The sequence below is a fragment of the Syzygium oleosum genome, unplaced genomic scaffold (assembly GCF_021117445.2).
Source record: "Syzygium oleosum isolate NSW1041296 unplaced genomic scaffold, Sole_v2.1 Sole_v2.04, whole genome shotgun sequence".
Taxonomy (NCBI): Eukaryota; Viridiplantae; Streptophyta; class Magnoliopsida; order Myrtales; family Myrtaceae; genus Syzygium; species Syzygium oleosum.
The window spans coordinates 3,534,727-3,561,131 of record NW_026607488.1 but is presented as its reverse complement, the minus strand read 5'-3'; the positions used below and the strand labels follow the sequence as shown (position 1 = coordinate 3,561,131).

At 39.8% G+C, this 26,405-nt stretch overlaps 1 protein-coding gene, 1 long non-coding RNA gene and 1 pseudogene across 5 annotated transcripts; all 3 read left to right on the top strand.

Moving 5' to 3' along the window:
* The first annotated feature begins 2,702 nt into the window (after window positions 1–2,702).
* The window catches only part of LOC115688682 (disease resistance protein L6-like), a 57,560-nt pseudogene continuing 33,857 nt past the window's right edge, over window positions 2,703–26,405 (top strand).
* On the top strand, window positions 17,413–18,552 carry LOC130138086 (uncharacterized). Its single transcript, XR_008816496.1, has 3 exons — window positions 17,413–17,523; window positions 17,782–17,964; window positions 18,205–18,552. It is a non-coding gene; the product is annotated as an uncharacterized LOC130138086 (long non-coding RNA).
* Window positions 21,375–24,604, top strand: LOC115662196 (putative F-box protein At1g49610). 4 transcript variants are annotated; one of them, XM_056311079.1, is made up of 4 exons: window positions 21,375–21,710; window positions 21,942–23,007; window positions 23,716–23,898; window positions 24,157–24,604. In XM_056311079.1, exons 1-4 carry the CDS (start codon window positions 21,637–21,639, stop codon window positions 24,340–24,342), a joined length of 1,509 nt encoding a protein of 502 aa, XP_056167054.1. In that variant the 5' UTR covers window positions 21,375–21,636; the 3' UTR covers window positions 24,343–24,604. The 4 variants fall into 4 exon arrangements, with proteins under 4 accessions (XP_056167054.1, XP_030440229.2, XP_030440230.2 ...); XM_030584369.2 differs by having other exon boundaries at window positions 21,376–21,710; window positions 23,983–24,603; XM_030584370.2 differs by having other exon boundaries at window positions 21,377–21,710; window positions 21,932–23,007; window positions 23,983–24,603.

Here is a 26,405-nt window from a genome sequence, read left to right as displayed (position 1 = left end):
ACAAAAATTTTTAATTCGAAAAGTCTTCCCTACGACAATCGGTAATGTTTAAAAATAGTCATTAAAGCTTCGAATTCATTTTGCACAGGCTATTGGCCGCGTGTAAATAAGAAATTGAGGAGGCAAATAATAATCTGGAAAGATTTGAATTGAGGATCTCCTGCTCTGATATCATGTGAAATTTGTGGAACCACTACCAACTATTTTAAAAACTTAAGCTGATAGATAAAACGTACGTGCACATAGCACAGGCAATGCAAGGTTATGGAGTGTTGTCCTTCAGAAGAGACTCAAGACAAATATAGGTGATATTCAAGTTTCCTTGAATGGTCTTCCATTTTTCTTTTAGGAGACTCAAAACCAACGTGTGCTTATCAAACTATGTTTCGGTAATTTTTGTTGCAGATGCAAGGCAGAAACGCAGTACGAGAAATTCGAGGTTGCGGCATGGTTAGAAGATCATGAACGAAAACGTCGACAGGAGTTGTTGAAATTTTAAACTACTTAAAATCTTTCCAAGAGGCGAGCTGGTTGATTAACTTTCCTCATCGATTGTCACTAAACGGACAGCGAATTTGCTGGAGATGGATGCACCAAGCAATTGTCATCTCACAACCCTCATTCTTCCATGGGACTCGTGAGCGGCTAGCTATCATTCATTGTCGTTAAATTGGAGTCCGAGTAAAACTACATGTGCGGTGAATCCTTGGTCCGGCGCAACGGTTTTGGATACGTACTAAGTCAGTGATGACAGATTAATGAGCTTAAACCTTTTCCATTCCAATCTCACCCAAAACAGGCTATTCACGTTCCTGGGAGATTATGGTGGTGCACCAAGAGGTGAGGTGGACGTTGATAAACAAAATTCCAGTTCAAAGCATAAATTGCTAGGTTACGAGCGAACCAAGTACAATATATGAATGTATAATTATCTAAAGAATATTTCTACTTTTGGACAAAAGTTCTGGGAGTAAACAAAATGCCTTGGGAGATTTCTCTAATGTAAAAAAAGTTTAATTTTTTAAAAAGATTTTGGCACTTTATCTAAAGAAAACGTCCAGATTGATAGGATAACACTTCCACTTGTTGCTATAATAGAACATGAGTGTTTGATGGTCCACCACAGATGTAAGAGAGCTGTAACGCGAACGTTATGGACTTAAGCAAACTAGTCAAGCGCTTTCTTGTGTGCGAGAAGTACGAGATAAGATCAACTGGGGGTTTTAGGTTTGCGGTGGTTTTGTTCATTTTTTTTTCTATTGTTTGAGTTAAAAAAATCTTTGGCATGACAAATGACTCTCTTCTCTATAGCGCCTAATATTTAATGCATTGCAAAAATGAAAAGACTTAACCATAACATCTACTGGAAACTAGAGTTTGATCGTTGGATGAAAAGAAGTGTTGATTCCTTCATTATTGGTAAAATTATCACCTAATTAGAGCAATTCCTGTATTTTTAGCAACTTCCTATGTCACATTGTGTCTCAAAAGTCAATGGCCAAATTACGATCCATCCCAAAATTAAGGACTACAAAAAACACATGCCCCCCTTTTTTTGTATTTGCCATTAAAAAAAAGTTAATACCATGAAAAACGAGAAGAACGTCGAGAAAATATTGGGTACCCGGGATACCAGGTCAGTAAAAAATAAGTCCATTGTTTGTGCGTCACATGTCCCTCGCAGGCCCACCTGCCAGAAAAACTCTCTCTTCTGCACTTGCTCTCTCTCTCCTCTCTCTCCTCTCTTCTCTCTCTTCACTGCGGTTTCTTCTCGGCTATGGCCGTTAGCTCAAGTTCGACCTCCCGTCCATGGCCGCTGCAAGTTTTCAAATCAAGTGTCCGTGGCCACGAGACTCTAGGTCTAACTGCCATAGCCGCAAGCTCGAAGCTCCATCTACACGGCTTCTGTGAGCTTGAGCTTGAGCATCCATGGCCGCGGTCGTCGCAACTCGGGCCGCCATGGCCGCCAGCTCAACAGATGGCAGCCATGGTTGAACGGTTGTGCTCGAGCTCGTGCTCTAGGCTGGAGCCCGAGCTCTGCGGCTATGGCGACGGCGAGACTCCGGATTGAGTATCCTTGGCCATAAGTCTCTAGATCTAGCGGCTATCGACGGGATTCGAAACTCGAGCCATGGCCGCGAGCTTGAAGCTCGAACATGCTCACAACCGCGAGCTCGAGCTATGTGCCAATGGAGGCCGAGATGTTGGGCTCAAGCTCAAGCTCCATGGCCATGGTGGCAGCAAAAAAGAGAGAAGAAAAGCAAGTGCAGAAGAGAGAGGAGAGGAGGAAGAGCAAGTGCAGAAGAGAGGAGAGGGTTTTTTCTGGCAGGTGGGCCCTCGAGAGATACGTGGCGCACGAAGAATGGTACTTGTTTTTTGCTGACCTGGGATCCCTGGGTACCCAATATTTTCTCCGTCTGATTGGCCCTTATGGTCTCCCAAGGACTCTTTTGAAAAATTTCCGAACTTGTTAAAAAGTCTTGGACACCTTTACGGTGTCTACTTGCTAACGCAGAGCGTTAGGTGGGAAAATATACAATTAAATTTTGTTTCAAAGTGAGCCGGCCAAGTATTTTAGGTCTGGAAGTCCCTTGCCTCGTTCGTATCCAAAACCTCAGCTCATTTCTTAGAGATGCCACACAACACCAACCTTTTTTCTCTTTAGATGAGAGAGAGATCTGGAAGTAATAAGCTTCCTAGCTATGGCAAACTCAGAGGTCGGAACGAGTAGTGATGTTGCATGATCATCAGGAGGTGAGTACCAAGTGTTCCTGAGCTTTAGAGGGCCCGATACTCTGTTGTCGGCTAAGTTTGTATACCAAAAATTGAAATCAAACGTCAGGAAAACTAACCTGAAAGCAGTACAAACAAATAAACAGAATGTTGATCCGAGCCCAACGAAGTAACGTCGTGTCCTTAAGACGAATTTGGCCCCTCAATCAGTACCCGAGGATATTGGACAATCATCTCCCAGGATAGAACGGATCTTATTCCTCTGAAACGGTACGTATTCAGAGGACTCCTTCGAACGCAATTTTGCATAGACAATCGCACGAATGACAGTGATGAAGAATGAGAGTGCAGCAATATAACTTTCGAAAAAAATAGAGAAGAGTCGGAATGAACAGTTGCTAATAACCGAAGAGTTTCGTTCGGTCATGTTCGAATGAATAGTCACCAAGTGAATTTCGGATATAGAAGGACGAAAATGAAGAGTCACCAAGCGAACAATTTCGTTCGGTTCGGTTACTCTCACTCTCGGACAGATGGTAGAACCCGAACCTACGAACAGACATATCTGTTCGAAGAAAAAAAAATTTGGGAAAAATAAAACCGACGGGAACCCGGGCCAGGCCCGATCCGAGCCGAGCCGGCCGGGGGAACCAACCCAGCTTGGCGTAGGTTCTCTCTCTTCCACAAAAGTGGGGTACCCCTTAGGGCCCAAACCCATTTGTAAGGCTCAACTATTTAAACCCATCTCCCATATCTCTTCTATTCAATATGAGACTCCTCTATCCACACCTCTTATTCACTTTACAAGGGATTTGCACCTAAAAATTCCAACAATCCCCCACATGAATAAGAGATTCAGTTTTTCTGACTCTTCATATATGCATGAGATACAATGTGCGATTATTCCATGAGAAAACGTTTCATTAGGATAAGTAGTCTGAGACTTTGAACTTTTCTTAGTGAAACCTATCAGACTTACTCGGTCAATCAGTAGACTTGATGTCTTTGAACTATCGACCTCTGGTGTAAGCCTAGACAATAGAAATCACACAACTGTTTCTCAAACAAAATTGGTTTTCACTGTTATGTTCATTTTGGCCATGAACACCGCCTGGTCTCATGAGTGTTTTAGAGAATTCGGCCTTTTTCAATTCTCACAGAAGCGGCCCTCACTTCATACTCACATAGGTGATTTCTGAACATGTATCACAGACTCAATTCAGAATCATTAAAAGTTTTTGCTTAATCTTCACATATTAGTACTGTCTTCATCTAGAAATGAGTCAAAAAATTTGACAGTACTCTACACTGTCTTCATAACTTAGTTGTCCCTTTGAACCTAGATCTTGGGATCTCCAGTCAACTAGGTAGGGTTTCCGCTATGATGACTTGTTTATAGGCCTTAAACCCATTCCTCTTGATGTTTTCGCAACCATCTCTCTAGTTAGGCCTTTTGTCAATAGATCCGCAACATTATCTTTTGACTTCACATAGTCAATGGTGATAATTCCACTAGAAAGAAGTTGTCTTACTGTGTCATGTCTTCGACGTATGTGTCGAGACTTACCGTTATACATGACATTTCTTGCCCTTCCTATTGCCGCTTGACTGTCACAATATATACAAACAGCGGGCACTGGTTTAGGCCAATTAGGAATATCTTCCAAGAAATTTCGAAGCCACTCTGCTTCTTCACCGGCTTTATCCAAAGCAATAAATTCTGATTACATAGTGGATCTAGCAATACAAGTTTGTTTAGATGATTTCCAAGATACTGCCGCCCCACCAAGTGTGAATACATATCCACTTGTCGATTTTGTGTCTTTAGTGCCGGTTATCCAATTTACATCACAGTATCCTTCAAGTACCACTGGATGTTCTGTGTAATGCAAAGCATAATCTTGAGTATGCTTTAAGTAGCCCAATAAACATTTCATAGCTTTCCAATAATTTTCATTTGGACTAACTGTAAATCGACTTAGCTTGCTCACAGCACAAGCTATGTCCGGCCCAGTGTAGTTCATGACATACATTAGACTGCCTAGTATACTAGCATACTCATTTTGAGCTTTGCTTTCACCAGTATTCTTTGAAAGATGTAAATTAACATCTATCGGAGTCTTTATTGGTACAATATCTAGATTCTTGCACTTTTCAAGAATCGTCTCAATATAATGGGACTGTGATAGAGCTAATCCTCCAGATGTCTTATGGATTTTAACTCCTAAAATAACATCTGCAACCCCCATATCTTTCATATCAAATTTACTTGCAAGCAAACATTTGATTTTCTTAACAATCTGACCATCACTGCCTATTATAAGCATGTCGTCTACATATAGACATAAAATGGCAAAGCTATTCTTAGTTTGCTTAACATATACACATTTATCGCACTCATTAATCTTGAAACCATTCGACAACATGACTTGGTCGAATTTAGCATGCCATTGTTTTGGTGCTTGTTTCAATCCATAGAGTGACTTGATAAGCCAACATACTTTCTTCTCTTGTCCTGGAACAATGAACCCTTCGGGTTGTTCCAAATATATTTCTTCTTCCAAATCCCCATTTAAGAAAGCCGTTTTAACATCCATTTGATGGATTTCAAGCCTATACACCGCTGCTATGGCAATTAGCATCCTTATAGATGTAATTCTAGTAACAGGTGAGTAAGTATCAAAATAATCCAAGCCTTCTCGTTGCTTGTATCTTTTTACCACAAGCCTAGCCTTATATTTATCAATAGTACCATCCGCTTTCATTTTTCTCTTGAAAATTTACTTACATTGTAGTAGTTTATTACCAGGAGGAAGGTCAACCAATTCCCATGTATGGTTTGACAAGATGAATTCAACTTCACTATTGATAGCTTCTTTCCAAAATGGGGCTTTTGGTGATGTTACAGTTTCTTTGAATGTCCAAGGCTCATTCTCTAACAGATACGTTAAGAAATCAGGTCCAAAAGACGTGGAAGTCCTTTGTCTTTTACTACGTCTAGGTTCATCCTCCATTGGATCACTTCTAGATATAGTATCTCGAGGCCTCTTATTATTATCAATTGGCTCATATACTATGTTATACGGAAATATATTTTCAAAGAACGAAGCGTCCCTTGATTCAATGATCGTATTAACATGTATATCTGGGATCTCTGACTTGTGAACAAGAAAACGATATACATTGCTATTCTGAGCATATCCGATAAAAACACAATCAATAGTCTTTGGTCCTATCTTAACCTTTTTAGGCTTAGGAACCGCAACCTTAGCCAAACACTCCCACACTTTGAGATAATTCAAGTTAGGCATTCTGCCTTTCCATTTCTCATAGGGAGTTTATTGTGCCTTTTTGTGGGGTACTCTATTTAAAATAAAATTTGCTGTTAAGACAGCTTCTCCCCACAAATTCTGCGGTAAACCAGAACTGTTCAACAATGCATTCATTGTTTCCTTTAGGGATCGATTTTTCCTTTCCGCCACACCATTTGATTATGGTGTATAAGGAGCAGTTATTTGGTGAACGATACCAAACTCAGTACAAATTTCCTCAAAAGGAAATTCATATTCACCTCCTCTATCACTTCTTATCATTTTAATTTTCTTATTTAACTGAGTTTCAACTTCAGATTTATACGTTCTAAAAGCATTCACAGCCTCATCTTTGCTACTAAGCAAATAAACATAACAATACCTTGAACAGTCATCTATAAATGTGATAAAATACTTATTACCACCTCTTGACGGTATTGATTTCATATCGCATATATCTGTGTGTATTAAATCTAAAGGTTCTGTAACTCTATTATCTACAAAATGGAAAGGAGGCTTAGAAAATTTAGATTCAACACACACTTGGCATTTCTCACTTGGACAGTTAAACTTCGGCAACAATCCCATATTCATTAATTTCTTTATCAACTTATAGGTAACGTGTCATAGTCTAGCATGCCAAATATTAGAAGACTCAAGCACATAAGTAAAAGCAACTTTATTCAAATCATCCTTGGTTACAACAGTCATTACATTCAGCTTGAACAAACCATCACTCAAATAACCCTTTCCTACATACATCTCATTTTTGGAGAGTACAAACTTATCAAATACAAAAACCAACTTGAAGCCATTCTTGCTAAGGAGAGATCCAGACACTAAATTCTTGCGAACATCTGGCACATGCAGAACATTATTTAGTGTCACAATCTTTCCAGATGTCATTTTCAGAGCAATCTTTCCGACACCTTCAACCTTAGAGGTTGATAAATTACCCATATAAAGTTTTTCATCACCCCCCACAGTTGTGTAGGACGAGAATATCGATCTGTTTGCATAGATATGATGAGTTGCTCCAGTATCAATCCATCACTCCTTGGGGTTTCCCACCATATTACACTCGGATATCATAGCAGTCAGATTGATATCATCAATACCATTGGAAATCTCTTCCACCACATTAGCCTGAGTTTTCTATCTTTTCTTGGCTCTGCAGTCTTTGGCTCGATGTCCAGACTTGCCATAGTTGAAGCACTTGCCAACGAACTTCTTCATGCCTTGGGTGAATCCCTCTCCAGACTTGCTAGGCATTTTCCTCTTCTTGTTGGGTTTCGATCCTTCTTCAACAACATTGGCCTTTGAAACCTCTAGGTTCTTCCCAACTTTCTTCTCAGAGAGCCTATTGTCTTCCTCAATCCTCAACCGAACAATCAAGTTTTCAAGTGACAACTCCTTTCTCTTGTGTTTGAGATAATTTTTGAAATTTCTCCAGGATGGTGGCAGTTTTTCAATGAAGGCAGCCACTTGAAATGACTCACTTAGAGTCATTCCTTCAGCATGAATATCATGCATAATCACTTGAAGCTCTTTGAACCTGACTTAAGACGGTCTTTGAATCAACCATCTTGAAGTCCAGAAATTTATCGATAATGAATTTCTTCAATCCGGCATCTTCAGTTTTGTATTTTTTGTCCAGATTATCCCATAACTCCTTAGCCGTTTTCAGCGGACTATAGACGTTATAGAGAGTATTGTCTAGACCGTTGAGGACATAGTTGCGACACAGGAAGTCAGAATGCTTCCATGCATCCACAGCAGCAACCTTTTCTTTATTTGTCTCTTCAACGTCCAATTTAGGACCATCCTCATTAAGGAATCTAGCCAAGTTTAAGGTCGTGAGATAGAATAACATCTTTTGTTGCCATCTCTTGAAATCCGTACCATTGAACTTTTCTGGCTTTTCTCCGTGATTTGGAATAAGGTTGACCGGAGTCGAAGTCGAAGCCATTTCTGTAATACAAAAACAGAACATATTCACGAACAGAATCGGAAATATATGACTACGAACAGAATCGTTTGTTCATGAACAAAATTGAAAATTTTTAACAGAAGCAGAATGTATGTATGAACAGAATCGTATTCTGAATACGAAATTTCCGAATATTGTAAAAGAATTTCGACACAAGCAGAATTGAACGATGTGATAGAAATTTGTCAAAAGCTAAGCGAACTACATAACAAAATAATCCCAACAAAAATACTATACGAACTATAACAAGGAATATACGAACTATACAGAATGCTTGTATTAACTTAGAAGTATACGAACAACAAAGGTTCGACTTAAACGAACGCCAATATAGATATTTGACAGAAAAAACTCAATGAACAACACATAAGAATACACAGACCATGCAAATCATTATACGAACAGAACCGAAGATAATTGAAAACAGAATAACATTTCAACGAGAATTCGTCTTAAGATTGTTATCGGCTAAGTTCGTATACTAGAAATTGAAATCAAACGTCAGGAAAACTAACCTGAAAGCAGTACAAATAAATAAACAGAATGTTGATCCGAGCCCAATGAAATAACGTCGTGTCCTTAAGACGAATTTGGCCCCTCAATCAGTACCTAAGGATATCGGACAATCGTCTCCCAGAATAGAACGGATCTCGTTCCTTTGAAGCGGTACGTATTTAGAGGACTCCTTCGAACGCAATTTTGCATAAACAATTGCACGAATGACAGTGATGAAGAATGAGAGTTCAGTAATATAACTTTCAAAAAAACAGAGAAGAGTCGGAATGAACAGTTGCTAATAACCGAAGAGTTTTGTTCGGTCATGTTCGAATGAATAGTCACCAAGCGAATTTTGGATATAGAAGGACGAAAATGAAGAGTCACCAAGCAAACAATTTCGTTCGGTTCGGTTACTCTCACTCTCGGACAGATGGTAGAACTCGAACCTACGAACAGACATATATGTTTGAAGCAAAATAAATAAATAAATTCGGAAAAAATAAAACCGACGAGAACCCGGGCCCAGCCCGATCCGAGCCGAGCTGGCCGGGGGAACCGACCCAGCTTGGCGTAGGTTCTCTCTCTTCCATAAAAGTGGGGTACCCCTTGGGGCCCAAACCCATTTGTGAGGCTCAACTATTTAAACCCATCTCCCATCTCTCTTCTATTCAACGTGGGACTCCTCCATCCACACCTCTTATTCACTTTACAAGAGATTTGCACCCAAAAAATTCCAACATACTCGTCATGGATTCACAGACTTTCTTTATCACGGCTTAAAAGACGTCGGATTCTGCATATTTAGGGATGATGAGGAACTTCATGTTGGTGATGTGATTGGTGGGAGCCTTCTACGTGCTATCAATAGCTCCATAATCTACATACCAATCTTCTCAGGGACTTATGCTGTCAGTAAATGGTGTCTCCGTGAGCTTGTGTAGTAGACAATATGTCTAAGTCAGAGGGTCGAAAAAGCATCCTTCCCATTTTTTTTCACATGGAACCTGAGGATGTTAAACTTAACACTTCACTATACAGCGATGCTTTACTGGAACACGCGATGAAGTTTCCTGACGAAGTCGAGGCGTGGAGAGAAGCTCTTGTTGAGGTAGGTAAAATCAAGGGATGGAATGTGAAAAAGGACCAAAGGTAATACTCTTTTAAGAGCCCTCTCTATTTCTTTTAGTTTGCCTAAGACAACAATGAGTCTAATTGCTGCTCTCATCAACTTCTCGTCCTCTTCTTTGAACATCTTCCCTAAGAATTTCCACTACGATGTGGATAACTTCAATTTGATCTGGATCCTCATGAATCAAAATATCTAGTTTGTATCTTCAGAAAAAAAAAAATTAACCCAAAATATGCATGTGGCATCCCCAAGAAACACCAATTACATAAGGAAACTGCGATTGGGTGAAGAAAAGTCATGTCTAAATATTCAATAGAAGTGAGAGCATCTTAAAAACATCTAAAGAATGATGGACCATCATCTCAGGGCCTTGAGTTTTGTAGAGATTGCGGGAAGTCCAAATCGAGGCTGGACAACCTCGATCTGGACCGGGTCGGAGGCGACGACCATTGCTCGGCAATGGCACGGAGGCCTCCGAGTGGTGTGGCCGTGCGCACAGAGGGTTAAGAGAGAGAGAGAGAGAGAGAGAGAGAGAGAGAGAGAGAGAGAGAGAGAGAGAGAGAGAGAAAAGGACGCATGGTGTAGAGAGTGCGAGAACTAATTATTACCCATTGGATTAATAAGTTATAGCGACAGATGCAATTTGAAAAAAAAAGTGAAATTTAGGAATTTAATTTGCAGAGAAGCAAGTTCATGTGCGTGGAAAATGGCTTTTGCAATGTCCTTATTATTTTCCTTTTCACCTTTCTTCAGGGATGTCTCAAACAAATTAAAAAGCCTTGTTATAGTAATCAGTAATCAGCCGTCTAATTTAATCCAAAGCAATATAGGTGGAAATGAATAGTGAGCCACATGGCTCGAGCATGAGCTATGGATGAGTTGGGGGCCAACCTGGCAGTGACGTTGCCTGCATGGTATTTGTATTTTTTGTTTTGGGGGTTATCGCATGGCGTTTACTTTGACAACTTAATATGCTTATCATCATTCATCAATAAAAACCCATAATTTTGGCTGTCAATAGATAAATTTAAATCAAACATATGGTGAATTAACACCTAGTGTCCATTATAATAGCATGTGGGAGTCCATTAGCTTCTCCAATGTAAATGAGCTGCTTTTGCACAATTTTTTAAAGTTGGCAATCTCCTATGCTTTTCGGTTATGTAGATAATGTGACCAACATGCCTCCTGAGAATCTTGGACTATTAACCAAAAGGTGGAGTTATTGGAAAGAAAAAGGGCGTCTCCATTTATTTTTTATATTAACAAGGAAGTCAATATTTAAATAGATAAATTCCGAAACTATGATTTATCCTACTAACTCTGCGGACTAGGTAAGGTGAAAGTCAAAGCCCATGCAAGTAATCCCAACATCGGAATGTTTCGACTTCATGATGTAGAGAATCAAATTTGTGTTGTGCACCTAATCCACACATTGAAAAATTGTCCAACTATTCCTAAATCTAAGATACAATTGTCAATTCAGTCTTAAACTTTCCAATTTTGCCAATTGAGTCTTACACCGATTTCAATGTAGTCCTGCCAACCAATTTTACCGAAAATTGCTAAAGTGGCAGCGTGCCACGTAGGACGGTCAACGATGATCAAATCACCACTTCAGCGTTTTCAGACGAAAATTGGCTGAAATGACAATATTAGAATTTCTAGCAAAGATTTAGGACTATATCAGCAAAATTGAAAATTCTAGAATTAATTGACATTCATACAATAAATTTAGGATTGATTGAGTAATTTTCCCTCCACAAACACATATCTTTGTTCCTTAACCGCCAAATTCATCCATGGGAGTCAAGTCTCTCGATATACAATACTGGCGAGCTTCGCCAGATCTGGCGAGGCCGACCTTGCCGTCGCATGGGTCGCGACAGCGAGGTCTCGCCTCGCCTAACAAAGGCGAGGCCAACCTCGCCGTCGCCTGGGTCGCGACGGCAAGGTCTCGCCTCGCCTTTGCCAGGTGAGGCGAGACCTCGCCGTCGCGACCCAGGCGTCGGCGAGGTCGGCCTCGCCTTTGCCGGGCGAGGCTTGCCCTCGCCCCTCACCGGTGGCCGGCGGGGTGAGCTTCGCCAGAGGCCGGCGAGGTTGGCTTCGCCGGCCCTCCCCTCTGGTCGGTCGCCGGACCGGCAACTGGAAAAATGTTAGGAAAAAAAAAAGATTAAAAATTTTGAAAAAAAAAGGTCACATAATTTCCACGTGTACAAGTCAGATTATTTTTTTAAATATAAATAAATATAATATAAATTTTATTTTTCTGAAAAAGTACACGTCAGTGGACTAAACGGCGTCGTTTTTGGTTTTTAATGCTGACTGGACCTCTCCGGCGAGCCATGTTAGCGCGACGTAGGATTTTTGGCAAGCCATGTCAGCATTGGCACTAAAGTGATCGTTTTTCAAAAAAGTTGATATCAAAGTGATCCGAAAAAAAGTTATGACACCAAAGTGATTTCCGTACATAACTTATGGCACTTCTGTTGTCCTTTTGCCAATATTTGGCCAAGTGTAGCTTGCAATGAATAAAATATATACTCACATGGTTGAATGAAAGAGGGAAAGGAATAAAGGCATAATATTCATTAAAGAAAAGGGACTAAGGCAGAGGATATTGGGACCACTCACATACGGAAAGTGGAAGATTGTGTCCTTTTCTTGTAACCTAGTTTTCTCACTTATAAAAGGGGCACACCTCCACTTCTGAAAAAGGGAGGCCACAAAAATTGACATACACGGCCACCATTGAGAGAAAAAGAAAATCATGAAGAGAGGGGGACACATTCAGGGACACACGGCAATAGAGAGGAAAATGTGGGAGAGAGAGAGAGAGAGAGAGAGAGAGGCGGCTATATTCACGATACATGCAAAGAAGCTCTCCCTTGACTGCCATGTGTTGATTCCTCTTCATGAACGACTGTTGCTTTACTTCTTGCGGATGATATCACGCCCCACTCTGCACCACCACGCTTCCAACATCCGGAGTTGTCCCTGCCTCAGCCCTTCACGCCTCAGCCGCTGCTCCAACAGCCAGCGAGCGCCCAGAGATACCAGCCAGTGAGCGCGAGCGGTTTCCAGTAATTCCAAACAATTTTCTGCAGATTCTCGGCGAGCCCATCCTCTCCGACGTTCAGCACAGCAGCCCAGCGGAACTAGTGCTCATCGCCAGCTACCATAGCACCGTTACAATCCCGGCGAGCCACTGTCCCTGACCCGACGCTCACTGCAGTCAAGTTTTCCAGCAAGTCCCTGTAATTCGGCCATTCTCCTGCAGGTCTGGCGTGTCTCGATCAATTTGGACGACTCCCGGAGGTCCTCCTTTGAAATCCAGCAACGTCCAGCAACTTCACAAGTGTCCTCGCAGTGAAACTCCGTGAGTTCAAAGTCATTACCAAGTCCAACGAGTCGTACAGCCGCGTTGCCCAATCTCGTTGGTCGTTGTCTTGTCTGATTCTCCATCGAGTACTCACAGTAACGCTGCGAGCTTGCTCAGTCCTTGCCTCACCGAGAGGCTAGAGACCAAACCACGAGCACACCACCGACCATCCTTGGCCATGAGTCGAGCATCGCCGGTCCCTAGCCACCAGCCACCGTTCGTCGAAATAGTTCGAATTTGGAAACATGAAAGGTAAAAATCTTATCTTGATTTGATTCAAATATTTGATTGATTGAATTGATAAGAAATATTATCTAATTTGAATATCTTTGAGTGATAGGCATTATCGCTTAGGATTTATTTCCTAATCCGCAATGCGACAAAATCGGACAAAATTTTTTGATTCTATTTATAAGCACTTAGATGGAATTATTAGATTACGCGGTACAAAAATTGATATCTTGATCTTTAAGCCCTAACATTAGGACATCGTTTTTTATTTACGAAAATATCTAGTTGATTGGATAATATTCATTATTTAAATTGATTGGATGCTTATTTTTGTGGTGGTTGATATCTTGATTGACTTAAATGTTTATCTTTGATTCCTTTCCTTATCTAAAAAATACAAAAAGATTGCATGTTAGGATAGATTCTAGAGTAAATCAGAATAGATTTTAAATAAAATATTCCTTAACAGATTAGGATAATTTAGATAACATTGCATGTTTATTGCGTGTTTTAAAATAGTTCTTTTAAGATGGGATAGGGAGATTAAATAACTATTCTTTCTAGATAGTTTAATTAGGGTATTTTTTAAATTCAAATTTTCATAAAAATACCAAAAATATCATGTGCGTGTCATATACTTTCCATATTAGGATTTGCACGTCATATAGGTTAGTCTTTATTTTAAGATAAAAGAAAACCCAAAAAATAATTGATTGTTTTGGTGTGTCCAATTGCTTGGCTTTCTTGCAATTCATTTGCTTTATTTATTGGTTGTTATTTAATGGTTACGTACTGCATGATCACTCCCTATAATCTAGCTTAAAATCAATCCAAGTTGCCTGCATAAATATTTTCAAGAAAATGAAATGGTACCGAAAGGGTATTAAGAGTAATCAAGTGTAATCAAGTCCCTTAACTCATTAAATCTCTGGATCGTAGAAGTAAAGTAATTCTCTCAATTCTTTACTTGAACCTAAAGTTGTGAATTTATATGGGCTTGGGAGAGCCCGAGTTAAATTTAAACTTATTAATCAATTAGCCAAACTCTAGGTGGTGCACCCTGAGTTAAGGTCGCGACATGCATCAATGGCATCTCCTAGTAGGACATCGTCAAGGTCATCCCAGGTTTAGAACTCGACCTCCGGGGAGGACTTGCAGGTTGTGATGGACCAAAGGAAGAGGAAGAGGATGAGGATGATCTCGAACCATGAGTCTAGATGAGGAAGCAGAAGCACCTAGACAATCTATCGGATCAGGTCGCCCAGCTGAGCAAGGAGAACCCTAGATCGGGACTAACATCAACATCACCAGATAGCATTACCTGGGCATTCAGGCTGAGAACTCTATGCTGAGAGCCCAGGTGGGTGAGCTCTGCCATAGATTCGAGTCACTGAATGAGATTATTAATTTCTTGAATGCGAGCAATGGAGTTTTTGGATTTAGCGTTGCCCACAATGGCCCAATTGAGCCTGTTGATGAGTTCTTGAGCTCGAACCCATTGGCTTTTTTAGAGATGTTTCAGTTCTGATTTTGCCTGTACGATGGTTTTTCGAGGACTTTCTGGGACGTGAGAGGATAGAAAATTGAACTCTTCTTATTTCATCATTTTTTTAGCCTAAAAAATGTGAGGAAATCTAGATTTGTGCATGAAAATGAGTGGTTTTGGATTGACCCATCAAACAAGTGGGTTGGGTCAAAAATGGTTCGACCCAAATTGATCCATTTAACCTGTTGTGACTAATTTATATGCAATGCAAATCTAATTACCTATACCAACCAGATCCGTATCCAACTCATACACAATCCGACCCGACTCATAATACTAGAACACTTCCATATATAACCCAATCTAGGAAAACTCATACTAGTATAGAGTGAATGAGCACGAGATCGAGTGAGGGCAAGAGAGAACGAAGAGAGCCTGAGTCATAGAGGTGGGTTGGATCTAAGTAAGTTGTAAACCCATTCATGACCCATTTAACACCCAAATTATGTTAGGTTTTATCATTTTAAACTCGTTTATGACCTATTTACTGAATATAACCAACACATATAATGACTCAGCCTACCATATATAAGTTAAGAAGAACTTGGTCTATGACCCATTTTGACAAGTCTAGTTTTGAGTGATAAAGTATGTTTTTGTATGAGTATAATTGAACGCCGTTGTACTGTACGTGGTGTTAACAGCTAAATTTTGGCAACTCATTTAGTCATTCTTTGCATAAAAACTTAAGAGTCTATCCCAACTCTGAAACAAAAATATTATCAATTTGCATATTAGGAGCATTTTTTATAGCCTTAAGCCCACGTAATAAACTACATTCTAATTGGACCAACTCAAGCAGTTTTGAATAAGAAAGAGAAATACTTTGGTTTCCTAGTAAGAATAGATCACATAACCTAAACTAGAAAAGTGGGGGATTTTCCTTCTTGCAAGACAACCTAATCTTGCATCTATATGAACTCACTAAGAGAGGGTTTTGAGAGAGGTTGGATATTATGGAGAGGTTGAGCAATACATAAAGAGGGGCATTATAGATGAACTCTCTCTACGCTCACGACTGCTGGGGGTTCTTGTTGTCCTTGCTGTCGCCGTTCAGCTTTCCGGCGAGACACCAGCGCGCCAGCCCCAGTACTGCATTTCCTGCTGCTGCTCCACTGCACCCTGCCTCACTGATGCCGAGCTCTGTCCTTGTGCAGCAGTTCTTGGCAAGCAATCAGTCCAACCCGCCGACCCATCAGTAGCGTCAGTCGAGCTCGGCGAGCCCACGATAGTCCAGGTGACACAAACGCCTCTTGCTAGTCACCGCATTGCTGTCGTGCCTCTCATGCTGCGCCTGCAGACTTTCCTGCGCTGACTGAGCTGTACCAACACCCTCACCGTCACCGTTGCACTCGAATCTTCCTATTTTGCGGATTTCCTGCGAGTTCGTAGGCCCTAGTAGCTCTCCAGTGATTCTTTGGTGACGTTCTAATAACCTCGGTACCACCAATCACGCCAAGTTCCTGAGAACGCTCGTCGGGCCCCCTCACCGGTTGCCGTGATCCTCTCACCACCAATCGCCGCTGGAATCGACTATTCAAATTAGGTAATAGACTAAACCATATTCATTTCAAATATTCAATTGCTTAATTTGTGATTATTCGATTATAATTTGATTTGGTTCAGGATAACAATTGCAATATACAAAGGAATCTTGGGAGCACACTAGTCAATATGTTGATATAGTCTGATTACTTAGACGTGGTAGTTTATGTGTATAAATAGGAGTTAGTCAAGTTTACTGTTAGCACTATAATATTAAAAAAAAACTCTATTGACCCCATTTTTGAGTAATTATAGCAGTATAAAAGAAATTTTCACAAGCGATTTAATCTATCCTTGATTCGATGGTCAGTGAAAAATGAGTAGTTACAATTCTCAAATTAAGAGTAGAAAAAATAGTTATTAGAAAAAAAAAATAGTTATTAGAAAGTTTTATTTACACTTATTGTTCTTATTTTTCTTCGTCTTGTCCCTCAAAAAAGGGAATGTAGTGATGAGACCGTACTCCTAGGTAGGTAATTATCTAATCATTGATGTTTAATTTTACTTCATATCACATACTTATTAAAAGTTCAAACTAAGTTAATAGAAGAAAGAAATAAGTGTATCAAGAGTGTTAACATTAATCGTGAAAGTGTAATTGAACTCTAAAATTTTCAAAAAATGCAATCAATTTAACTTCGTTTAGTTTGGCTTATGAATTTTTTTTAATACTTTCTTAAGACACCATATCAATGGGGCACCCACCAAGCGCCAAAGAATTTGAAAATTTAAAAAGATAAAAGTATAAGGAATTTAAAAAAAAAGAAAAAGAAAAAGAGGATAAAAAGAAAAGATTATCAGACTTTAAAAAAATAGAAAAGCTAAAAGAAATTTGTGATAAAAGGAGGTCAGACCACATGGGCTTCTTGGCAAGGGCTGGCGACCCTTGTCGGGGTATCGGTGAGGGCCATCAGTGCTCGTCAGTGGTCGCTTGCAGGTGTTCGTATGCGTCCCACAATGGTGGTGCCACCATCACCACAAATAGAATCGTACTAGCCAACAACCAAGCGAGCATCATCTCCGGCCACCGCCTTTGTTAACACAGAAAGCTACTACACAAACCCGACCCCATTTCCAACAACTATCATACCAATACTCAGCTTCTTGCAAAAATCATTTTTTGTCTCCAAAACCAGATTTCTTTCTTTCTTAACTTGTGTAAGTCTTGGGAAAGTCAGCGAGAAGTGGATCAAAGCTTCAGAGTTGCTCTGTTCCCATTTTGAGGTAATGAAGATACGTGAATTTGTGAATGCTGCTAGATTCTAATGGCTTTACGTTCAATTGATGCTTTAGAAAGCATTGTAGTTGGGTGTTCAAACTAGGCTGTCAGTTGATATTTGGGGATTTTGACGTTAGCTTCTTTGAAGATGTTTAATTCACCTTAGATATGATATTTTCGAACCTCTCTCTTGTCAGCGAGATGATGGCGAGGACAATGAGGACGATTACGAGGATGATGAGGTCCTGCCGTCATTGTCTAGCTGGCCTTTGTCGGTTTATTCCATGGATGACTATAACGTAAATGAGGAAGGCGACGGCAATAACCACGATGACGACAAAGATGAGGAAGAGAACGACGATGAAGAAGCCAAGGAGGAGGTAAGAGATTACAACAATCTAAAATTGAGCTGAACTGCCTTCTCTGTTCAAAATTCTCGCTGATTTTGGAAAAGCTGAAATTAAATCTAGCAATACTTATTGCTTCATTTCGCGAGGTTGCTGGAACTAAAAACAATGATCGTACATTTGTTTCTAATTAATGTCTGTGCCATATTGGATGGACAAATTATGGAAGTAATCAGGAGAAATAGAATGGTCCCGCCGACACAAATGTAGTAGGTGTGACTAGAGTTGCTTTAAGCTCAAGGAGGGGCACAGCCTCGCATTCAGGAGCGGCTTTCGACTCAAGAAGTGGTAGAGGTTCGAGTTCGCGCAACGGCTTCAACTTCAGGAAACTCAAGATCCCAGCATGCTTTAGAAGATCGTGAACAGAATCATCTACACCCACAAGAGTTGTCACAGGAGCAATTTCAGGACCAACTGCATCAGCTACCGCCATATTGTCACTATGCATTTCATAACTAGCTGTTCTCTTTCTTGGTAAACATTGATTAAGTGGACGGTGACAGGTGGTTATTCAACTATTTTGTGTAACAAATAGTAATCGCAGTTCCATTTTGTTCATTATAGTGTTCCTCTGATTCTTCCAGAGACGTGAGCTAGTTGATGAACAAAGCCGCCTCATTGAATTTTGCTTGAAAAAAGCGTAAATTTTCGGCAGATGGATGCACTAGGTGATTGTCTTCTTGCACTTCTGATTCTTCCCTAGTACTCATGAGCGGCTACTACTCAGCGTCGTGAGACGGTCCTAGGAGACACAGTGACCCTCTGCCAGTCCAAATAAAGCTACATACATACTGAAATCTTAGTCCAGCACTCTGGTTTTGGACACATTCTAAGTGATGAATAAGCTAGCCTAAGCCTTTCCAACTTCTCTCTCAACAGCCGATGCGTTAAGGCTCCAGAGTCGCGATCACTTGTGCGGACTTTGAGGATAGCAACAACACCTCATCAAGTAGCCAGCAGATGCTGCATCTTTTCCACAGAAAGCTCATTCTCTTAAGCTCGCCAAACCTGGCAAATTTGTTCTCAAGCACACATAAGGGGTCTCCATACCATGACTCGTTTTTACGTAGGCGTATCCTATGATGGACCGCCACAAAATTCCCAGGATAATACAAAACATTGACCCCAACAAAAGAACACTAACATTATTTAGCCTCATCGTTGGAATCCCCCCTTGGTGCATGACCATTGTGTCGGAAGAAACTTCCTCTCCCTCGCTGGTATGCTGAGGTTGTGGACTGTCTTTAACAGCAGGCGTATCACATGCCCCAATAGAAGCAGAATCACACCAAGATTCTGAATCAAATAACCTAGTAGATTGAATTCCTTTGGTGAGACGGTGGGAAGATTACTTTTGAGAATACATAGGTGAGTGCAATGGACATTAATGGCGACACATACGATAGCATAAACGAATAAACACTATTTTGTCTTGAAGGAAGACGACTTGCGAGTAGCAAAACAATGCCGAGGGATGGAATGAAACTAGTATGCCTTCTTATTTTCCAACGCAAGATACATTCCCATCTCTCACCTAACATGCCCTCTGTTAACAAATGCCAAATCCTGGAGTCCCTTTTTGTTATTTATCATGGATGACTAATGCTAGGAATGTGAAAACTAGTTAACAATATTGATACATCAAGTGACGTGACAAACTTTTACTGGATTCTAAATACAAACTCTATATTTAATTGCTCATTTTACAGCCGGCCACTTCATATTTTTTTTCCATTCTTAACATTACTCATGTGATATATCCATGAGAAACGTAACCCCTGAATATGTGGGATTGGACATACATTGTCAAGCAAAGAGAAAGATAATAAGCATTATATGAACATCAAATATTAAGCTTGCAGGTGATTATGCAATCTTATTTGGGGTGCATTTATTATGCGTCAAATCAATGATCTAAAAAATAAATATTTTTTAAAATTGACCATTGTGTTGCTTACAAAATAAATATATTAACGAAAATATTAGGCATAGTGTGGATGATAAGGAAAATACTTTCTGTCAATTGATTTTTCTTTGTGATCCAAATAATTAATTTTAGATGAATATTTTTCAAATCATTGATTTTCAGTGAAATAAATGTACTCTTATTTATTCTAAGAACTCCCTCCTGTTAGTAATAAACTCCCTTAATTACAGTACTGGGATTTTCTGAGCGTTTTGGAATGAAGAACTCAGAAAAAATTGAGGATAACGGAGGCCGAGAAAAAGGAACCCGTCGTGCAAAATGCGAGAAGTTGCTTTAGTAACGCCAAGTCTCATCATCTCCGTGCCTGGGGCACTTCATTTAAAGCAAATGTACAGGTAGAGGAGCAACTCATGGCTGAGCCCAACTTACATGCACTATTAAATCGAGCGGATCGTACATAAAGTTCATCTCATCTGACGGTGCATGCGAATCGGGCTCATTTGCACCGAGTACAACCAATTATTTTTTTAGATAGAGATAATTGTTATTAATATGCATCATTAGCTAAACCACTCGATGAAAGTGTTGCCAAATTGGCAAATAGAACTGCTTTTTTTGTTGTTGTCATAAGTGTATAGGGGAAATTACCAAAAAGTCTTAGACTTATTACACTTGTGGCAATTTAGTCATAAATCTTTAAATTTAGACAATTTAGTCCTTAATATTTTGATGATTTGCCAATTTACCTTTCAATCATGCTAATTATTCCTAAATCTTTTGAAAGGTTTATAATTTTTTTTATCATACCTAATCTATAGCATCTATTTCTCATTAGATAAGAAAAATCAAAATTAATCACAGTTTGGATTTTTTATTTGATGCATTGTTTTTTTAATTAATTCGATTTAATTAGGAAGCTACTACATTGCATACGTTTGTCTGAATTTTCTTTCGATAAAACCAAATGTCCTTATCCATTGCTCATGGAAGATAAATGTTTGCAACAAGAATGGTGCACAAATCTATGTTTATGTGTTTTTTTTTTATGAAGAGTACATTGGCTTTATTAGATAACTATCAATCAAGTATATGCATAGTCAAACGAAGATATATGCGCAATATTAAGATATACAAAAAATCAAGAGAAATATCTTAATTATCTCTTACATTGGAAAATATCCTGAAGAAATATCCTAATTATGTTTGACGGCTTTCTTTTCGTACTTTAATTAACTTTAAGCCAATAAGTCATGATATATTATGGCTTCCCGGTTCGCGTCATTTAGATTATCCGGTTCGCTTGTTGTTGCTTTTGCTGGGCTTTGCTTACGGATGACAAAGGTAAAATTGTCCCATGGGCATATATATGAAATTTGTCTAATTGGCGTATAAGTACACGTGTTCTTTCATGTGCCTCTCCTCGGGACGTTTTGGAAAATATGTTTGCCAAAAGATTTTTCTTTTTTGGAGGATATTTTTGCCGAAGTTTCGGCCATTTTTTTGGAAGTTTAATAATGTAGGGTAAAGAGGGAAGTTTAATCGTCATGGCGTTTCTGCCTTCTTCTTCGGGCTCCCAAAGACACTACTACATCTCTATTACCCCTCCAATTCCTTCGATCGGAAACGAACCAAGTCCGCGTCATTCACATTACTCTCCTCCGTGCAGCAGCGACTGAACTATGGAGGTCCACTTGATTTTCCAAAGCAATCCGGGTTGAATGTGTACGCCAAATCGAGCGCAACGTCAGAAACAACGCTTCGATCTTCTGCCACGACCTCCGTTTGCCTTTAGGTACTTGAATGACTACCCTTGTTACCGGAGATTGGTTTGTTGCTCTGTTGCACACCAACTGTTTGTCGAAATTCCTGAGTAGCTTCATTCTGGGAAACCCCATTTTGTGTTGCTCTTTATGGGTCCCAGTTTTCACTAACGGACCTTTGTTTTGATCACTTTGAAGCATTGTCCCGTGATATCTTTCTTTCCTTTATTTTTGGGTCTTTACGTCTTTGGAGGGTCCTGCAGGAGAACAACTATGGCGGGCGATGATATCTCCATGGAAAGTAGCGAGCTGAAACGTCAAAAGATGGACAGAGATGACCGACGTGATGTGATTAGTAATCTGCCAGACTCGGTGCTCCTCCATATCCTGTCTTTCCTGCCCACGAGGGACGCCGTTAGGACAGTGATGGTCCCGAGATTCCGTTACCTCTGGACTTCCACCCGCCACTTATCTTTCGATCACTGTGCTTACCACAACTGCAAGGAGAAGGCCGCTGCTTTTAGAATCGATGAGAGATTCGTGAATTTTACCGACCATGTGCTGACTCTGCACGAGAACCCCACAATCGATTCGTTCCGTCTTAATTTAAACTATTGGGCTGAGGTGTACCCGGATAACAATGATCCTCAATGGGAGGATGGTATAACTGAAGAGACAAGAAGGTCGAACAAAATCGGTACGTGGATTTGTTTTGCAGTGAGGAGAAAGGTTCAGTTCCTCGATTTGAACTTCTTAGGGTGTGCTGGGGAGTCCCCAGATAATCTTTACGTGCTGCCCAGCATTGTTCTTAGGTGTAGCTGCTTAGTAGAGCTGAAGCTGGCTTCCTGTGAGGTCTGGCTGGTGGGAGAGGTCCAACTAAGGTCGCTTAGAAAATTGTTTATGAAGCAAATTGACTTAACTGACAACAAAATGGCTGGCATACTATCTGGTTGCCCGTTGCTGAAAGAATTGTCTCTTGAAGACTGCTATGGCCTCCATGAGCCTGAATTCTGTAGTGCCCCATCTATTGAAGTTTTAAATTTGGAGGATTGCGGGTTGAAAAAGCTTGATCTTACACGATCAGATATCAAACATTTAAACATTGATATCAGTGGGCATCTGGAGTTAGTTTGTCCTAATGTGAAGATTCTGGATATTGCTGGGCGTATAGAGTATGTCAAGGTGACTGATATGTCATCACTGGTTGATACGTCCCTCTGCTTCAGTCATTATCTTAGATATTCGTCCGGGAAATATCGTGAGTTCAGACTGCTTCTGGAAAGGCTCAGCTGCAGTCCTTATTTTATGCCATGCGATTTGTGCATACTGGTATGGTTTCTCTGCTGTTGCTCTCACCTAATTTGTCTTGCTTTGAGGTACTTTGAATGATTTGGGTCCTGATCCTTCAGGTTGTTTGATAGGATATTCTCACATTTCAACTGTCATGAAATTTGTACGATATGAAGTTGGGTGAACTGACTTTGAATGGGTCTCATTCATAATGGTCAGTGACTGTGCTGTTTCTCTGCTCTGGCTTCTGCATTCTGTTGCTTTTCTAATGCTTCGGTTCATGAGGTAACGCCCTGGACAAAGAGTGAAAAAGAAAAAAAAATCATAGACCTAGCCTAGGTTCTCTTATTTGCACACCTAAACTTTTATATGGCGGCCTTCCTTGCATCTGCGGTCCTATGAACTTTGAGCAAACATAAACTATAATCCATAACCCATTCGTGTAACCGAAAAATTCAGCTTGTTAGGTGTCTGTCTACCTTGTGTCCTTGTTTGTTTCGTGGTATTTTGTGGACGATATTGTTTTCACTTTTTACGTGACATCTGTTACCATTTTAAATGTGCATGTCCATGCTCTTGTGATTTGCCTTTCTAAATATTCTACCTTATCTGATTAATTTCCTGACAAGACTATCATATAATTTCATTTCAGTCAGTCCATGCATACGCATGCTCTCGAGTACCCAAAATGTATGTCCGGTACTAATTTTCATTCAAAGTCAGTCCAAGTAATTCTTTTGAAACCAGGTATTAACTATATGGGAGCTGACACATCAGCCACGCCCATCTTTTGCCTGGAAGCATGTGACACTTCAACTGCATCTTGAAAAGCGGTACCTCCCCGGCATTTCTAGCTTGTTGAGGAACTCTCATTTTCTTGAGACACTCACTATCCATGTTTATCCAGGAAGAGATGAAGATGACTCAGAGGTATAAATGCTTAAACTGTTACATTTTATTGGCATTGTGGAATTTGGAATTAATGGAGATTGAAAAGTTGCTTTAAATTTCTAGCTTGCTGAAGCAGGGTGGAATCTTGCATTTGATTACAATGGCTTTAGTTACTGGAGTTCAGTGGACGGCACATTTCCCTGCCTCGAGCACCAACTTAAGCATGTTAAAGTATATGGTTATGTACTGGAGTCTGATGTCATTGAGCTCATTGAATTTCTACTTAAGAATGCACAGGTCCTGGAGAAAATGGAGATTTCTACCAAGAAGACTCTGCAGCGAACACGTGGCAAGTACATGTTTTCCAGAGACATTGGTCATCCGTCAAAGGATTATTGTACATCGGATGCGCTGCTAGACTTTTCACAAAAGTTGTTAAGTTTCCCAAGGGCCTCAACTCGTGCAGTAATACACTTGGGTTAGATACTGGTATTGGAATTGTGTTCGCCCCTCTTTTGGACACCCTTGATGTTTCTATGTCAGGCATGTCTCACATCTGATAGACTTTACAGAAGTAGTTGGCCTTTATGATGTATTCGCTTTTTTACCTCAGGTCTAGCAACATCCCCGACTCTGTACAGGCAGCTTTATGAATATTTTGATAGTGGATGTGTCTTTTTTTGTCAATGTAAGTTATTCTTGACAGCCTTTCTTTTCAAATTCCCAGCTTTTGCTAATAGTTTGGCTAAATTTTTACAGTATAGACTTACTTGAATTATCTCTTGATACCAGTTACAAACTCTTAATTAGTAACCTTCCCTCTTGTGGCTGCTGTTCGCTCTTGGTTTTTCGCTTTATAGGCTGCCGTCTTCAATGTTTCTCTTTTCAGCTTTAGCTACCGTTTCTTGAAGTCAATGCCCGTCAACATTCTTAAGTGCCGCCCTCGAATGATTAGTATATCAACATCGATATCAGTACGATCTGAACCTAGTGTACAGATTCCGTAAAGTATTTGAGTTGTGCAGTCCTCAAGTTCATATCTTTTATTAAAGTCTTCTCTAAAAGTGTTATTCTATGTGCTCGTCTTCCTAAGTATCCAAACCTTTCAGCTCATTATTCCTCACGAATGATGTTAGAGCTCAATGGAAGACCTTCCATGAGAAAATCGGGCCATATATCTGTACTTTAGGTAATTTGGCGATCGACCCCTTATACTATGAATTGGGGGAAATCAGTCCAACTTCGTGCGAATCTATTTCATCCCCTCCTAACACAGGTTGTTTTCAACGAGACTTTTCATAGTAACATGTCCGTTGAGCATTGATCTCGATCAGTATGTGCGCTTCAACTGCAGCAATTCCAAGATAATAAATGGTGCTCTAATATGAGATTTCACAAAAAAGCACTCCCACATTGATTTTTGGAAACCTAACGTAAACGATGTCAGAATTGACAAAAGCCTATTCAAATGGGATTTGATTTTTGAACCAAATAGATAGTTTCAGCTTGATCGGCCCGTCTCGGTTTAGATCAACATTTGAACTGAACTTGTTCCGCTCGATTTATTATATTCGAGTCCAAGTTACTTCACTTTCTTCTTCACACTCCTCCATCTTACTTTCCTAGAATTTTTATGCGCTGTATGGGGGCTCACAAATCAGTCTTGTCCATCTTTAACCTGCGAGTCCGTGACGCTTCAATTGCTACGTAGCAAGTGAGAGCTCCTTGGTATTTCCAGCTCCTACAAGTGCTGGAGATAAAAGAACAGCTTGCGTTCAAATTTCAGCTCCTTGATTAAATCAAGTGCCTCAAGCAATAGCTGAAGCATGTAAAGATACATGGATATTAAATTGTGAAAGCTACAAAATCTAAAACATTTGAAAAAAAATGAAATACAATTAAATTGTGAAAGCTTCAAAATCTTTTCAAAAAATTGAATTAAAGTAAATAATGATTTCTACCTTTTTTTTTTCCCATGACTTATTGAAACAACCATGTTACCAGCTACTTTTTTACCTTTCTCGCTCCTCTTCGATTTCCCCAACCCAAAGACAATTCATATTCGAATAATTTGAGCAATCCGCCGTGTGCCGAACTAGAACTAAAAACATTTGACATGTTGATGTAGAACAAATAACAAATGCTTATATGGAAACCTTCAAGCGTCATAAGGGCGAGCGCTCCCGAATTTCGAACGATCATAACTTTTGATCTAGATGAGTTATAACGCGTACAACATATCAAATCAAAATCCTTGATTTCCGATCCTTTAAAGATAATCCTTGATTTTCAAGCTTTCGAAGATTTTGGACGTGATTTGTAGATTTCGGAATGCATTTTGAAGACTTTCCCCTTTATTAATATTGCTTTCAAAGATTTCGGACGTGATTTGTAGATTTCGAAACGCGTTTTGAAGACTTTCCCCTTTATCAATATCGTTTTCCTTAATTATGTTATTTGATTTTAAATATTAACTAGGTGCCTAAGATATTATAAATAGTACTTCAAGATTGAAAATAATCGTTATCTTTGGGAATTCTTTTCCA

Excerpts from the sequence above, each read along its gene's own strand:
- LOC115662196 (XM_030584369.2), top strand. The coding sequence starts at position 21,637 with ATGTGTACGCCAAATCGAGCGCAACGTCAGAAACAACGCTTCGATCTT. Across the intron at positions 23,008-23,715 it reads CATGCGATTTGTGCATACTG|GTATTAACTATATGGGAGCT; the intron begins GTATGGTTTCTC and ends TTTTGAAACCAG. Across the intron at positions 23,899-23,982 it reads GAGATGAAGATGACTCAGAG|CTTGCTGAAGCAGGGTGGAA; the intron begins GTATAAATGCTT and ends TTAAATTTCTAG.